Here is a 17,720-nt window from a genome sequence, read left to right as displayed (position 1 = left end):
TGGCTGATGTGATTAGATCCTATGATGATGTCACTTGAATAGATGTGGACACAGTTGGCATCGGGCTTTGCTGCAAGGATAGGTTCCTGGGTTAATGTTTTTGTTCTATGGTGTGTGGTTGCCGGTAAGTATTTGCTTCAGGTTGGGAGGCTGTCTGTAAGCAAGGACAGGTCTGTCTCCCAAGATTTGTGAGAGTGAGGGATCATCTTTCAGGATAGGTTTTAGATCTTTGATGATGCAATGGAGAGGTTTTAGTTGGGGGCTGAAGGTGACGGATAGTGGCATTCTATTATTTTCTTTGTTGGACCTGTCCTGTGGTGACTTCTAGGTACTCTTCTGGCTCTGTCAACCTGTTTTTTCCATTTCAGCATGTGGGTATTGTAGTTTTAAGAATGCATGATAGAGATCCTGTAGATGCTTGTCTCTGTCTGAGGGATTGGAGCAAATGCAGTTGTACCTTAGAGCTTGGCTGTAGACAATGGATCGTGTGGTGTGTCCTGGATGGAAGCTGGAGGCCTGTAGGTAAGTATAGCAGTCAGTAGGTTTCTGGTATAGGGTGGTATTTATGTGACCATCGCTTATTAGCACAGTGGTGTCCAGGACTGCTCGTGTGGACTGGTCTAGGCTGAGATTGATGGTGGGATGGAAATTGTTGAAATCACAGTGGAATTCCTCAAGGGCTTCTTTTCCATGGGTCCAGATGATGATGTCATCAATGTAGCACAAGCAGAGTGGGGGCATTAGAGAGCAAGAGCTGAGAAAGCATTGTTCTAAGTCAGTCACAAAAATGTTGTCATACTGTGGGGCTATGTGGATACCCATAGCAGTGCCGTTGACTTGAAGGTATATATTGTCCCCAAATGTGAAATAGTTGTGAGTGAGGACAAAGTCACAAAGTTCAGCCACCAGGTTTGCAGTGACATTATTGGAGATACTGTTCCTGATGGCTTGTAGTCCATCTGTGTGTGCAATGTTGGTGTAGAGGGCTTCTACATCCATAGTGGCCAGGATGGTGTTTTCAGGAAGATCACTAATGGATTGTAGTTTCCTCAGGAAGTCAGTGGTGTCTCAAAGATAGCTGGGAGTGCTGGTAGCGTAGGGCCTGAGGAGAGAGTCCACACAGCCAGACAATCCTGCTGTTAGGGTGCCAGTGCCTGAGATGATGGGGAGTCCAGGATTTCCAGGTTTATGGATCTTGGGTAGCAAATAGGATACCCCAGGTCGGGGTTCTAGGCATGTGTCCGTACAGATCTGTTCCTGTGCTTTTTCAGGGAGTTTCTTGAGCAGATGGTGTAGTTTCTTTTGGTACTCCTCAGTGGGATCAGAGGATAATAGCCTGTAGAATGTGGTGCTAGAGAACTGCCTAGCAGCCTCCTGTTTATATTCCAACTTATTCATGATGATGACAGCACCTCCTGTGTCAGCCTTTTTGATTTTGATGTCAGAGGTGTTCCCGAGACTGTTGATGGCATTGTATTCAGCATGGCTGAGGTTATGGGGCAAATGACATTGCTTTTGCTTCTGAAAAGGTGGAATCTATTAGAAGTCCAGTCTGTTGTTTCGACTTTCAGGAGAAGTCCACGCAGAATCCTTTTTTTTTTTTTTTTGTAATGCCGGTAAGGAGGACTCTGTGGGTTAGTATGTTGTTCAGAGGTGGGTTAGAAATATTCTTTGAGTCAGAGACGTCGAAAACAGGATTCTAGGTCACCGCAGAACTGTATCATGTTCATGGGTCTGGAGGGACAAAAGGAGAGGCCCCGAGATAGGACAGACTCTTCTGTCAGGCTAAGAGTATAGCTGGAAAGATTAACAATACAGTAATTACTGCAGTGGCTATATATCAACCTAACTAAGGTCGACTTAATTCCGTAGTCAAGACAAGCCCCAAGATTACTCAGGTTAATCAAGTCTGGAGAAACCTGACAAGCTTCAGAGGGACCTCACAACAGCGACCGAGCAACAGGAAAGCAGTTTAAATTCACTGTTAAATGCAAAGCAATGGATATTGGAAGGAATAATTTGAATGATTTACACACCTTACTGAGTTACAAGTTCACTCAAGACAAAAAAAAAACCAAACAAAAAAAAAACAGACTTGGGTATCACTGTGGGCAGTTCAATGAAGATTTGATAGATACGCATTAGTCAAAATGCAGCAAACAGATGGGCAACAAGAATGACAGACAACTAAAACTTAAGAAAAAACTTTCATAGGAAGAGACAGGGACTGTTTAGAATTGAGATGAATCAGGAGGACAACAATGATAAACAATGTGAGAGAAAGCAAGCTATCAGGCGCTGCTGTTCAGTTTACAAACAATAAGCAAAAGGGGGATAATTATATTGATCTAAATAAATAATTTCACACAGTTCACAATTTACCTACATCACGCACAACCACAAGATACTGGTAAGTCCAAGTATTTAGTAGGGTTCACAAACAGACTGAATGGTTATACAGATAACAAGAATATCCAGTTATAATAGCAAAAATTAAAGAGTTCAGGAAAGAATATCCAAACACTTCAGGACATCATCTAAGTATTGGAGGTTAGGACAAAGCTTTTCCTGTGGATAGATTATTCCATAACTGCCTACTAAAAAGTTTCTTGCATCTTCCCCAAAAGCATTACATACCAGCCACTGCTAGATACAGGGACTGAACTGTGCTGACACCACAGGTATCGCAACTCCTATCAAGAAGACTATCATTGGGCCACAGCCAACAGGAGGAGCAGCACTAGCTATATATTAGGACTAGATATCCAATTAATCAGGGAATAGCACTAGCTATAAGCAATGCTCCAAAGAATATGGCTGTCCACAATTTCATGGAGTCCAGAGCTGGCTTTTGTCTATTGATTCTTATTGTGCTTCTCAGCAGCCATCCACAACCTTTTCTTCTAGTTTCTTGGGTCCCCTTGTATCACACCACAGAGTCTGAAAAAACCACTTGCCCACATCAAGTAGGAATCTTTCCCAACCAACAGTCATCAGCTTGTCTACAATTTGTGGAAGACCCCTGCTGGCAATGCTACCCCACACCAATAGAGGGCTCTGCACAAGGGGTAGGATTCACAGGGACTCACACAACACTCTATAAGGCAGTGGTTATCAAAAATTCTGGGGACCCAGCTGAAGAAAACTGTTGATGCTGGTGACCCAGTGGAGCTGGGGATGAGGGGTTTGGGAGGGGGCTCGGGGCTAAGGTAGGGAGTTGGGGTGCAGGAGGGATCAGGGCTCTAGGGTGGGGGTGCAGGCTCTGGGCTGGGGCCAGGGATGAGGGGCTTGGGGTGCAGGAAGGGGTTTCAGGTTTAGGGACCTCAGGGCTGAGGCTGGGGATTGGAGCACAGACTTACCTCCGGTGGCTCCTGGTCAGTGGAGCAGCCAGGGTGCAGAGGCAGGCTTCCTGCCTGTCCTGGCACTGCAGCCCATGCCGCACCCCGGAGGCGGCCAGCAGAAAGTCCAGTTCCTCAACAGAGGTGTGCAAGCTGCTCCACACAGCTCTCGCCTGTGGGCGTCCCGGTCAGCGGTGCTGACAAGAGTGACCCAGTGCCTTACGTGCTGCCACCCAGTACTGGATCGCAACCCAAACTTTGAAAAACACTGCCAGAAGGCTTATTAGATCCTTCCATATACAGCACTCAGCTTGATGAGGTGGTACTGGGGGATTCCCAGTTCAAGAGTCCTCTGCTAGGGTGGCAGGTAGAGACCTTCACTGGACTGCAAGCACTTCAGCTCCATGTTTCCTGTTTATTGAGCAGGCTAGGAGCTGCAAGCAGAAGACTGTATGGGGGACAAATGACCTCCTCCCACTCCAGCAGAAAGCAGCACTGTGTGAGGCCCAGCATGAATACTATTGCCAGACAAGCATGCAGAAGTCTGAGTCAAGCCCCTCCCCCAAAAATCATGATTAGTTTAATCATGAAATTAAAAAAAAAAATCTTCCAAATGTACTATTTTAAATCTGCCTTCTGAACTTCTTATCTTTAGGGTTCACTTTTTCCAGTATTTCTCCATAACCACGAGCCAGAAACTTTTGTTAAAAACCTCCAAGTCCAGGGCTTTAAATGTTTACATATCTGGTGACGGCAGCATTATTTTGGAGCTCCAAGCTGAGTCTATGTCTGACTGAGGTTATCACCATCATCGGTGATCCCTCAATTCAGGGATGATTTGTACCAGTTCTACATATGGGTCCTGAGATTACTCATGAGTCCGATCCTGGAACCACAGATCCACCCACAGTAGGTGCAGACATTTCCTGGTGGGTCAGCTGCCTGCTGGGAGAAAGTTCTCTCTTTTTCCTTCTTGCTCTCCCTCAGCTCTGAGGGGACGGCATTTCTCCCCAAAGCGGGCTACCGCCTGATAGAGAATGTAACGCCACTGAGATCAGTTGGTGGCTTGCTCTTCCCAGCTTCTGATGTCCATATCAGTTTTCTTGAGATGCACTGTCAGTGTGTCTTTGCAGCATTTCCTCTGATCACCATGGGATCTTGGACCATGGGCAAGCTGAAAGTAGAGGACTTGTTTTGGGAAGTGAGGGCCTGGCATCCACACACAATGTCAAGCCTAGCAGAGTTGATGCATGAGGTTATACTGTCACCCAAGCACTCAAGATGGAGGAGAAAGGGAATAAACCTAAGAGAGTAGGCAGAAAGAAAGGTGGCCTAGCAGACCATTGAATTTCATGCTATTGGGAAGGCTTGTCCCTTTGGCTAACAGACACTGAGAACAGTTATCAAGGCTTGACCAGAAAAATCAGGTTATTGTTCAGATTGCTACTACCATAGCAATGCTCTACATTACAATACTCTGACCCCTCTTTACATGGGGGCGGGGGGAGCGGTCACAGAAAAGGGCTTAGCAAGGAAAGCTATATGTAGACTCTGAAGATCTGCAGGCAAGAATTGAGGATCACTGTAACACCCTGCATTTTTCTAAAATTAGACTTCTATTTTGAAGCTCATCACAATGACCTTGATGGGCAGAATGCCCTAGCAGCCCTATGAAGCCTAACAACAAGTCTAACACATTGTTGTCATTTGTTGATGTATTCACCAGCCAAAAACGTCCATCTTTCTCTTTGCCTCAAAGAAGCAAATCATCCAGAAGATCTAATTATGCTTTTGCCCCATAGATAATGAAATCTGAGTAGCTCTCAAAAATGTTAAAAAGAACTAGAGGCTTGTCTGAACTGGCAATTTTAGTTACAACAATGCAGATTCATCACCCTGATGTGGTTTACCCTATTTTCAAATCAACATGTAAATAAAAATCTCAGAAACATCTGCTGGTTTCATTTCCTGAGACACACCTTGGTTTTGGGGAGAAGACACCTATGCATCGGGAATAAAAAAGGCTGTAGCCCAAACTCAAAGTGAAGCATACATCCCTGAAGACAGAATATGCATTTTTGGGAAATAAGAACCTTCTTATTCAACTTCTCTATATGCTGCTGCTTGAAAAAGAAGAAGTTGCCTAAGAACACGTACAAAGCAGAGAGAGAAGTTCTCGTTAGAAACAAGCCACATAGAGGATTCAAGATAGTGTAGGTGGCACTCACTCCCAGCGAGAGGGACAAGCAACCAGTGCCACCCTCCCCCCCACTGGGAAACCGGCCGGCTAAGCAGTTAGTTAAAAGGGAACAGACCCCTGCAAAGACAGGTAAACAGGAGGACCAAGCAAGCTCAGGGGGCATTTCAATGCACAAGAGCAAGTACATCAGAAGTGCCTATATAACCAGTGTCAAGGCCTGAACTGCTGCTCAGAAATGGGTTCTTCTCAAGATTCGGGTGCCTAATTTATGATGAGGGAGATAAAGGGAGGAGGCGAGAATCGAAGCGAAGGTACAAATACAGCAGCTACATCTTAGCCCCCGCAACCCCTGGAGCCCTCTACCCACGAAGAGCCCCTGTATGCTCCCCCGCCCCCAGCCTCACTTTCTGGATAGACGATTTCCCGCTGCACCGCAGTCCCATGAGTAGAATACGGGGCTTGGAATCCGCACCGCCTGGGCCGCCCCCAGCCACACCCAGGACGCCACTGCTTCCACCAGGGCTGGCGCCCCCCTCCAGTTCCGCCTCCTCCTCTTCTCCGTAGCCGAAGTCCTTGGGAAACGAATCCGACGCACCAAAACTGCCCCCGATTAAAGCCTGCTCCTCAGTCCCCCCTGCCGGGCCTGGCCCCCCAAACTGCAGCACCATCCCCACAGGCTGCCCGCCTCAGCACTACAGACCCCACCAACCCTCGTTCTCACTCCGCCTAGAGCAGGATGGAAGGAACCCCGGCGTCCTGCCGCGTTCATGCAACCTAACTTGCCTCCGCGCCGATTGGCCTAACCTGACAATCATGAGTTTTGATTGGCTGGGGCCAGCAGGGTAGGCTGATTGGGATCAGGCGATGAGTCACCTGATTATACCGCTTCACGTGACAGAGGGAGGTCGGGAGGGGCTATGTAGCTGAGAGTCCATTCCCCTGGGGGACATGCCCCACGGAGATGGGCCACACCCTGCAAGGGAGGAGGCGGTGCCTGGATGGGGTCACATGAATGCACCAAAAACCCAGTGCCTGGCCGAGCGGACCCGTGGGGCAGGAGAACCTAAGAGCGGAGATCGAGACTCGCTTCCCGCTGCTAGGTACGGATGGGAGGGTTGTGATAACTGCCAATGTGGGGGCTAGAATGGTAGAAGGCACAACACTCCTCCTGCAAATCCAGTCTAAGGCGACCTGCTACCTGAACACCTCTGCTTCCTCCCCGACCTACCTTATGAACAGTGAACGAAATCACCCTATTAATGTAGAAGTAGCTTAACTTTATGTCTGCGAATTAGGGTTGCCAACCCTCTAAGATTGTCCTGGAGTCGCCACGATTTAAAGATTAATGTTTCATTGAAGATTGTCGCATGATTAAATCTCCAGGAATTTATCCAAAGTTGGCAACCTTACAGAGAATACCAGCAACATCTCAGCTGATTTACCAAATGAACTCCCAACCTAAATCATTTGTCAGCCAGACAAAAGTGATAGCACGTGTGGTAAACAGATGACAATCCCAGTCTATAATATGGTGTAGCTAGCCATGGAGACTGCCAGCATTTATCACCTTAACTTCATCCATTCTTCACATCTTGTCCCTTCACGTATAGTTCATTAAACATGTATTTATGGATTGTCATTGGTGGAGTTTTTGCTGTGCAACTTAATCAATCCTCACATTTATAAATAGCAGGGAATAGAACTCACCTTTCAGCTAATATGAAAAGCAATATTTAATCTTATACAATTTAACTCATTTTTAATACTGCTACTGAAATATCCAATGTACTTCAGGCACTTTGTGCTAAATGAGGCTTAATGTTAGCCTGTTCTGAAAGGTGTAACATTCAAACCACATCAGTTAACTCCTTCAAAAAGCTTATAAAAAGTTATGTTTAGAACTCTACAGAAGAATGTTTGCAGATTACCTTAAGAATCATAAGGCCTGTTTTCATAGAATTGTAGAACTGGAAGGGACCTTGAGAGGTTATAGAGGCCAGTCCCCTGGACTCATGGCAAGACTAAATACTATCTAGACCAGCGATCCTAGGTCTCCCAGTCAATCACCATCTCTGGGGGCTGACTCCCTACCCCAGCACACTGCTCCTGCCTGCAAGCACACTCCTCCCCCCCCACCCCCACCCCCACAGCTCCCATTAGCCAGGAGAGCTACAGACAAAGTGCTTGCAGGGGGCAGCACACAGAGCCACATTCCCCCATTCCCAGGGGCACGTTGGCTCCTTCTGGGAGCGGTGTGGAGCCAAGGAGCCTACCTTAGCCTTGCTGCTCCTGCCACTGCTCAGAAGCCACCACAGGTAAGTGATGCCCAGAGGGAGGCTGCACCTCAACCCCCAGCCCTGAGCCCCCTTCCTGGAGCCAGCACCTCATGCCCCCTCCTACACTCCAGCCCTGACCCCCTCCCAGAGCCAGCACCATGTACCTCCTCTGGTATCCTAACACTCTGCCCCAGCCTGGAGCCCGCTCCTGCACCTAAACTCCCTCCCAGAGCCTGCACCCCAACACTCTGCCCCACGCTCAGCACAGAGCACCCTCCCACACTGCGAACACCTCTGCCCCAGCCCAGAGCCTGTACCCGCTCCTGAACCCCAACCCCCTATCCCAGCCTGGTGAAAGTGAGTGAGGATGGGGATGGAGTGAATGGGGCAGGGTAGATCCTGGGTTGTCTTTAGATTTAAAAAGTGATCTTGGGTGTAAAAAATTTGGAGACCAATGATCTAGGCCATCCTTGTCAGGTGTTTGTCTAACCTGCTCTTAAAAATCTGCAAAGATGGAGATTCCACAACTTCCCTAGGCAATTCATGTAGTTGTAAGATGGTTACCAACATATTGCATGAAATGTTTCAAGATATTTATATCCAAAAAAACATCAAGACAGTAAACTTCTGATGAAGCCCTTTATTCAGTTAAGTAACCAAAAGGTGAAAGCATTCCTATTCACCACGCTTCTCTTCTGGAGGTGGTTCATACTGAGATAGCTGTAGAATTAAAAAAGGAGTGATTTTGTTAGCTATAGAATGTTTAAAAACTCTGAAGGTATATTTTAACCCAACAGGAGAGAGGAGTTAATTGTTTTATAGCAACCTTTATTCTACAAATAGGTCCGCTTATTTTCAAAGACTACAAACATATCCGGTAAACCTTTTTTTTTTGTTTTTTGTTTGTTTTTGGTGGGAGTGAGAGGGAAGAGAAAAAACACAATGCACTGTGCAAAAATGCAGCTATTGGGGGGGGGGCTTTTAAAGGTGCAGGGCAGGATTTTCAAAAGTTCTTAAGTGACTTATAAAGTCAGGAGATTTCAGCACACAAGATCCATTAAATGCTTTTGACAGTTTTTCCCACTGACAAATATTTAATTTCTTTCTTTAAAGAAGAGAGGGTTTTACATTGTGATTGCTTAATACTGGCTACTCATGAGTTAGTATTGGGAAGAATGAGTGTCCTACATTCTTGTATGCTGTACTGAAATATGCTGGAGTAAAATGGTCTGACTGCCACCACTAGAATGGGTATTAGCTATTCATGAGACTATTCCAAGGAGTAAAGTTTAAAATAGAGGACAAACCTACCATCAGAACCTTAATCTACAATTCACACTGATTTAGTGATAATTTGGCCACTTAAAATACGTATCTAAAATTGGAGAATTCAGAGTATGTATAAAAATTAAGTAGCTGCAGACCAAGTAGATTTCATCAGAGCCTTTGAAAAGAATCCCTGACACAGGTAAGGTTATGAAAGTAAATATTAAAATATCTAGAATTTGCCACTCAGTTTTAATTTTGCATTTAAAATGTTTCTCATTTATGGGTTAGAAATTCCTAGCCTGATTGAAATATTCATCCGGCATTTACAATAATGTTGGATTAAATTTATCGCAGTGTGCTGCCAGCAACAGCTGCTGAAAAAGGTGCTCCATGACTTTTGCACACCAAGCTAGCTACAAAATAAAACGTCTGGACTGAATCTTAGTCAAGTTTTGCTTTTCAGTTAATTACATGTACTGTTCTTCTGCCCATAACAAGAGAATCAGATTAGCAGGTTTTCTCCTGTGCAGAGAGGTCTTTACACAGGCACCCAACTGAAAAGGGCAACTTGCTAGTTACTTAAACTTGTTAGAGTTCTTAATGGAAAGGGAAAATAAATGTTTCCTCTTTAATGCTCTGCATGCTAAAAGAGTAATGAAGGAAGTAGACTAGAACACAATTTTGCACACAATCCTCATATGTACAAGTTGTTCTGCTGCCTTTCAGAAACCCAACAAAACTCAAAGACCGAGGGAAATGGGTGACTTCAGGACAAAAGACAGATGGAACAAAAGAGGTAAAGTGCATAAACAGTAGATAGGAGGGGAGAAGAGAAAGTACTAATCAGTAGGGAGAAACATTTCAAAGATACAGAGGAAGGATACAACGAAATGAGCAGAAAAATTGGTGGTCCTAATGACACTGAATCATTCTTGATTTCCCAACAAACTTGGTTACTGCCTGAGGACAGACTCTTGCTCCTTTTCACAGAGTTGTGGCATATGGCCCAAAACTCTAACTCTGGCCCACACACTAAGGTATAATTCAGCCCTCATTACTGAATGAGTTTATCAGATCTCTTTCACAGGGAAGTCTCCCTTCTTCTAAAGTCAGATTACTCTCATTTTAAGCCATCCGTGACCAAAAAAAAATGCCTGCAAGATGCAATAACTGCATCCTTCCTCCCCACACAACCCATCTAATTTTTTTCCCCTCTAGGAAGCATTCCCATTTTAACCCAAGCCAGGAACATTTAGATAAGCATGACAGCTTGACTCAGCAGAATGTTCAAGTCAAATACTTATAGCCTTTTTACTGTAAAACAAATGTGGACAAGAGTGATCAAGTGGATATAGTGTACCTGAACTTTCAGAAAGCCTCTGACCTGGTCCCTTACCAAAGGCTCTTAAGCAAACTAAGCAGTCATGGGATAAGAGGAAAGGTCCTCTCATGGATCAGCAACTGGTTAAAAGGCAGATAAAGGATAGGAATAAATGGCCAGTTTTCAGAATGGAGAGAGGTAAATAGTGGCATCCCCCGCCCACTCCCCCTCCTCCAGTGACATTACTGGGACCAGTGCTGTTCAACATATTCATCAATGATTTGGAAAAAGGAGTAAATAGTGAGGCAGCAACATTTGCACAATACAAAATTACTCACGATAGTTAAGTCCAAAGCCGACTGTGAAGAGTTACAAAGGCCTCTCACAAAACTGGGTGAGTGGGCAACAAAATGGCACATGACATTCAGAGCAGATAAATACAAAGTAATGCATATTGGAAAACAATCCCAACTATACATACAAAACCATGGGTTCCAAATTAACTGCTGCCACTCAAGAAAGTCATTGTGGATAGGTCTCTGAAAATATCACTCAATGTGCAGCAGCAGCAGGGGGAAAAAAAAAGCTAACAATACTAGGAACCATTAGGAAAGGGAAAAATAAGACAAAATATAACACCACTATAAAAATCCATGACCCAGACCTTGAATACTGTTGCAGTTCTGGTTGCCCCATATCAAAGAAGATATAGAAGAAATAGAAATAAATAGAATTAAAACACACACACAGTCAACCTCTGGAACTTGTTGCCACGGGATGTTGTGAAGGCCAAAATTTAACTAGGTTCAGAAAAGGATTCAATAAGAGGATGGAGAACAGGTCCATCAATGGCTATTAGCCAATGGTCAGGGATGCAACGTCATGCTCTGGATGTCCTTAAGCCCCTGACTGCCAGATGTTGGGACTGGACAACAGGGTATGGGTCATTTGATAATTGCTGTTCATTTCCTTTGAGGCATCTGGCATTGGCCACTGTCAGAAGACAAGATACTGGGCTAGATGGACCACTGGTCTGACCTAGTCTGGCCATTCTTATGCATATATGTCTTGACAGCAAATTTAATGGCAGGATCATTAATGGGACCCATGAGTTTATTGTTAAGTAGGCATTTTCTGGACCAACTGATGGACAAATAGCGCTTTTGTTCTATTGTGGAACTACCACTGATAATATATGGTGTATACTAAGATAGCCATTTGCAAGATTCAGGCCTGTTTGTGGGCAGTCCCATAATCCATGTAGAAAAGCTTGCATGATCAAAAGTTGTAGAAGGTGAAACATAGTATGTAGTAACTAGTCATTTGGTAAGTAAAGTTACTGTAGCAAACAGCATCACTGCATGGGAAAAAGTATGTCACACACTTTCAGAACCAGCACTGTTTCTGCCCCTCGTTTATGTGGCTATTTGCATGTGCGGTTATGGTTCAGTATAACTATGGTAACTGTACAATGAGTTATTTGAAAACCTGTCTCAAATATAATTTGGTTTAAGAACAGACGCCCTACTGAGATAGCTGAGAGGTGCAGACAGTCTGTATACCCAAAACAATGACTCTGCCTTAGTTTACACTCAAGTTCCATTCAGAAGGTTTTTACAGTCAGAAAACTAGAGGTAAACATAGTATTTTCCATACACATAAAGGCTTCCAGTGGGTCAGATCCTGTGAGGTGTAGAACCCATTAACCTAATAGGTCTCTTGGACCTTGAATTTATATTCTATAAGAAGCCTTTGCAGTTAGCATCTTTAAAATGTTAAAGCAGCAAAGAGTCCTGTGGCACCTTAAAGACTAATGGGAGTATTGGGGCACAAACTTTCATGGGTGAATACCCACTTTGTTGGATGCATTAAAATGTTGTAATCTGTTGGAGAATATCATCTAGGTTGATTTTTACACCATTTTTTTAAAGAAGTTAAGTAAAATTGAGTGGAAATGATGAGAATTAAGTTTGGTACTTGTACTGGTTTCCTATGGCTTTTAAAGAAAGTTAAGAAAAAGAAACTGAGTTGTTAGTCATTTTAGAATATGAAAAGTGTTCAATTGAGTGACCCCTCACCAAGAGCCCGAGACTTGCACAAAGTGACACTGCATTATCACAGATGAATACTGACTATTGATATGGTAACTAATACCAGTGTGTGTGTCTTTCATTTACATTTTAAGAATATACAGCAATGGAGACTCAAATATTTACCTTTGCTTTTAGTTTTTTGTTTTCTTCCAACACAGCTTCATATTTTTCTTTCATCTCTGCCACTTCCAGGCGAAGGGCCTCTACTTCTGGATTTTCTGGAGCTGTGGCTCCTATATGATGCTTCAGAAAGCTAATAAAAGTTAAGTGTTTCTTCACTTAAAAATAGCAGCGTGAATTTGAATAAACTACAACACTTGGTGAAGAAAGATATAATGGCAGACTGACAAGATATACCAGGATGTGTATGTTAAAAACAATTTCTGTTTGGCTTTTTCTTACAGAAGGTGGCAACATGGCTGTTGCAGGCCTTTAAAAACACAAGGAAGGAGAACAGCAAGGTACTTAGCTTGTAAAGAAGACTGAGAAGGGCACTATTATAAAATAAAAGCTGAAAGAGCTCGTTGTACCTCTACCACAACATTAAGAACTAAGAGAATACTAACAGTAAGGCAGAAAATTTTAGACAGTAAATACTTTTTGTGTAGTAAGCCCTTAATAATTCACTGAGGCAGGAGGGTCAAAGGAGCCTGGCAGATTAGAAGATGAACTAGAGGAGTATTGGTCCCAGCGATCTAACAACATTCTGAGCATTGAGTTATGCAAAATACGACGTTCCAACTAAGTAGTACACCTGCGAAATAAGAAGAAGGAATTCCTAGGGCAAGTAGTCTTCTGATAGAAAACATTAATACTGAAAGAAAGGAATAAGTCTAATTAAAGAAGCCAGTCCTCTGCACATAAACGATAGTACATAAATCGAGACAAGCATAAAAAAGAACAACAACAACCTGGGTAGATAATGGCCAAAAAGGCCCTCAGGCTTGTTGTGTAGAAAGGACGTTTATCATGCAATGAGTTATAATTTTCCAGTTCGTCATTTGTACTTGTGTTGACATGAGTGCCGTTTCCCTAAATATGCATGTCGTTTATTTATTTAATTGGTGAAATTAAATTTGTTTTACTCTATTATAATAGCGAGAACAGAGATCTGCCTGTTAGACTATTGCTCCATTTTTTGCCTCACATCTGTCTGAAAAATCCAATCCGAGAAGAAGAAAAGGATACTCCAAGTGCATGTTTTGGTTTTCTGGCTCTTCAGTATTGGGGCTACCAAACACCTGTAAAATAAATAAGCGTCCAAACAGTTGAAAAGAGAAAGACACCCCAAATTGCACATTTAAGAAATTGAACACCGTAGTCAAGGGGTAATACTCTAGACATAAAAAAAAAAAAAAAAAAAAATAGATTACTTCCAGATTAGTAATCTATAAGGTAATGTTCACCTAATTTAAAAACATTCACATACAAGAAATAATTTGATATAATAAAAAGCGAGAAATGAACAAGTATTAGTGATTATACCAAGAGTATACTGAGAGATCGGTGTATTCAACATAAGTTGACAGTTAGTATGCTGGAAGATTTGAAATACAGCTTTTTTCAAAAATCCTTAATGAACTGTAGAAGCTTAAACATTTTGCAACACATCTGTTAATTAAATAAACACAAACAGATTGTAATGACTTTCAAGCAGTATTTGCTATAAACTGAATCAAATTAATAGCTATTAATGAATAGTTCCAAGGATGATATGCATTCCTACCAGTAAAGTAGTTGCGTACATATCATATTTTACTAACTGAAGTAAATCTACACTACAGTGTCACATAACATAAATTATGTTGCTCAGGGAGTGAATTGCCATCCCCCTGAGCAACATATATTTAAGCCCATTTAGCGCTTGGTGTGACAGCACTGTGTCAGCTGAGAGCTTCTCTACTGATATCAGGTACCACCACGTTGGCGAGGAGATGAGAGTAATTAAGATTGCAACTGGGCTCTACTCCATCATCTTAGAGAGACTACAGCTAGGAAACCTTACAGTGGTGCAGGCTGCGAACATCTGGTAGCTGCTCTATGGTAGCCAAAAGACAAAATTCATCCTTTACTAGTATTTTTTTTTTTTAGGAAAAGTCAATATTCTCCTCCATCATCCGAAAGGGCCCGCCTTTACTGGGGGCCAGGAGGGAAAACACAAATGCACCCACAGTCGCTGCCTTGTTCTAGCGTGGGAAGCATATGAATCCTACATTCTGCAAGAATGACAGCTTGCACCCTCTACAGTTCCCAGATGCAATTGGCTCCTCCCATCACCCTCATCTATTATATGTTTGCTGCATCTGCCAGGGAACTAGAGTGTTACATTGAGTAATGGACTCAATAACAATATTTTGAGTTTAACGGCAGAGTGCAAAGACAACCATTGGCACAACTTCTGAAGCATCATTGTTCAGAGCCGCTATTGTTGAGCTGAATCACTCAAAAGCTGCAGCCACCAGGTCTCCTTGTTTGATTAATACTATAGATTTCGAGACTGGAATGAAAGCCAAATGAATACATGTATCACTGTCAGTATGTCGGCAGTTGAGGATTTTTCTATTAAACTGATTGGTGACTGGGAAGAGAACAGCACATTGTTGATAGGCACATCTGGCAAATGTACATGTATGTCAGGTTCAGCCAAACGACATCGTACTTGCTAGCCTGGACATCTCAAGGATCTACTCTGCATGTATGTTGGACCCCGAAAACTTCCCTCCAGGACAACTATTGAATACAGAGTTCACTGTCAGGTTAACTGAACGTAGGCTATAATCCTTTCAGACAGTTACTGAGCAACAACAGCTTTAGAGCCACAATGGAGCAACGCGAATTTCATCTTGAAAGGTGGCACAAGAATTAACTTCAGCTAACCTTACTCACAGGACTTCAAAAGACTGCATGTGTGAGTGAAGTGTCCCTCCCCCCGACACACTCTAAATATGTATTCACATGGAGTGATGAAAGTGAGTAATAGTAACCTGACTGCAAAAACTCCACACCAGTGTTTCTTAAATGAAAAGATTGGAATGTATTGCAAGTTTAGCTCCGATTCTAAAAAACATTCACTATCACTGAAACTTGTATAGTGCGTGAGCATAATCCCTTACCGTTCCAACTGTGGACAAACAAGAGTGTATTTGGAGTCTCCAAGATGCTCCACTATTCAGAACGGAACAGTTTTGACATAAATGCTATGGCAGCACTTAATAAAAGTAATAAACAGAGATTACTTCTTCAATTTTCATCAAGGAAGAAAATATAAGCTAAACTAGAAATATATAAAACAACTGTTTAATAATATCTAGAAACAAAAAATAAAGGAATGGGAAAGCTATGAGAACATTCTTATAATACCCTTTGAATTATTAATATACCCATCAAAAACCACAACAAAAATGTTAGGTTTCATAGTTTTAATTGCATCCCCTACTGACTGTCTGCTTGGAAAATGTATATGACGCAGCCTTTAATTACATAAGAACTATTGCCGAAACGCAAGATGACCGATATGGTTTCTACTATCAAGCTTAAGTATGCACATGCACGGATTTGGTATCATGTTTTTCGGTATTAGCATAGATGCCTGTTTTGCTCTGACAAATAGACGACTTTGTTATGCACCACTATATGTGCATAGTCCTTTCACTAGGCACTAGAAAAAAATATAGGAGAAGGGAGGAAGCATCAGACTGAATTGTGCATTAGACACAAAAACCACACAATACAAAAGAAAAATCGATGCCATGATTTAAGGCTAAGGAAACCAGCTGAGGATAGTGGATATTATGCAGTATATCAAAACTAAAGAGTATAATAAAAGAAATATTAATTCTCTCTCGAGTTATATCTGTAATGTTACTTTAGCGTTGAGCCTGAGCATACGGAACTAGTGAGGATGGCAAGGATAAATACCAACATCAGAATCTAACTGACATTTTACAGATTTTTCTGTTGTTCTCTATTCAGTATTCAAACCGCCTAAATGGACACCCCGCAGAACAATCCAGATAGCGTGATAATGGGTAAACTTCTCCAACAACTCATATTTAAGCCAGTGCTGGTAATAGTAGACAGCCATATCATGGCCTTCTAACGTGTAGATTGCTTAATATTTCTCCGATTGAAGACCTGTTCATCCAAAAACAAGTTAAAAGTAATACTAACACCATTTGATCATCTTATATGAAAGTTGTTACCTTTTATGATGCTCATGGTAGGTTTATAGGTCCAGAAATCACTCTTCAGGGATTTGTCAGTAAAATGCAGTGGCAAAAACACAGGTCAGCTGTAGGGTGTGCATTGGTTTGACCCGGGAGGATGGGGGCAGGGGGACAGGAGGGATGCAAGCGCTGGGCGCCTTGTGCGTTTGGAAATGCAGGAGAGGGCTCCAGGCCGGCAGAGTGGTGGATAGGAGGATAGTGCAGGACAGGGTGAGGAGTGTGGTGCTGATGAGGGAGTTTGGTGCAGGAAGACGGTCTCTCGGGCTTTTAAGGCAGGGGGTTGGGGTGCTCAGGAGGGCGGTGCGTTGGTGCAGCGTTACCGGCCAGGAATATCACTTACCCACAATAGCGTTCCAGGTCAGCAAGCGTAGCAGGGGTTAGGCAGGCTGCCTGCCTGCCTGCCATGGCCCCGAATGCTGCTTCCTCGGAAAGCGCTGCCTGGCTAGCACATCGAGTTAGCGCCCCGGGGGGGGCGGGGGGAAGGTGGCAATCTGGGCCAGGCATGGAGACGATTAGCACCAGGGGACTGCAGAGATGGCCAAGCACCAGCCACTTCTGGGAAGTGGCATGGAGTCATAGGCAGGCAGGTAACCTGCCCGAGTCACCACTGTGCCGGATGATATAACTCGGCTCTTTCGAACGTGATCGCGCGGCATGGAGCAGTGCGAGAGTGAGCTTCGGAGGGACTTGGGCTCATACGAGTAATCAGGATACCGAGGCACTTTAGTGCAACCAGAGATCGTAATCGACTGGCAGAGGCTCCAGGATCGGATGCAAGTTTGATCGCGATCAAGGGGTTGGTGACCACTGATTTAAAATAATGCAGACAGACACCTTAGTACAGTCCTGCAGACAATGATCATGGCCTGGAGGAGGTTGTAAGTGCTTTGACAAATAGGAATAAATTCCAAAAGGATCTGGAAACTGCAGAAATGGTCTGAAGTAAATAGATGAAATTCAATAAGGACAGCATGCAAAGTACTCCACTTAGGAGGAC

At 43.4% G+C, this 17,720-nt stretch overlaps 2 protein-coding genes across 4 annotated transcripts in view; both read right to left on the bottom strand.

Annotated features, from left to right (window-relative positions):
* RRAGC (Ras related GTP binding C) overlaps positions 1-6,368 on the bottom strand; it is a 24,388-nt gene extending 18,020 nt beyond the window's left edge. Inside the window, exon 1 of one of the 3 annotated variants that reach the window (XM_032775918.2) lies at positions 5,943-6,368. In XM_032775918.2, the coding sequence (XP_032631809.1) occupies positions 5,943-6,206 (264 nt within the window). In that variant the 5' untranslated portion in view covers positions 6,207-6,368. The remainder of the gene's footprint in view (positions 1-5,942) is intronic. The other 2 variants (XM_075060850.1, XM_075060849.1) reach the window with 2 other exon arrangements.
* Positions 6,369-8,439: 2,071 nt separating this feature from the next.
* Positions 8,440-12,776, bottom strand: MYCBP (MYC binding protein; the record flags this gene model as incomplete). The annotated part of the gene is made up of 2 exons (XM_032775920.2): positions 8,440-8,534; positions 12,621-12,776. Coding segments are annotated over 2 exons (201 nt in total), but the record flags the coding sequence as incomplete, so codon positions are not given.
* Between the last annotated feature and the right edge of the window lie 4,944 nt (positions 12,777-17,720).

Source organism: Chelonoidis abingdonii, chromosome 25, assembly GCF_003597395.2.
Source record: "Chelonoidis abingdonii isolate Lonesome George chromosome 25, CheloAbing_2.0, whole genome shotgun sequence".
NCBI lineage: Eukaryota > Metazoa > Chordata > Testudines > Testudinidae > Chelonoidis > Chelonoidis abingdonii.
This window is presented reverse-complemented; position numbering and strand designations above follow the sequence as displayed.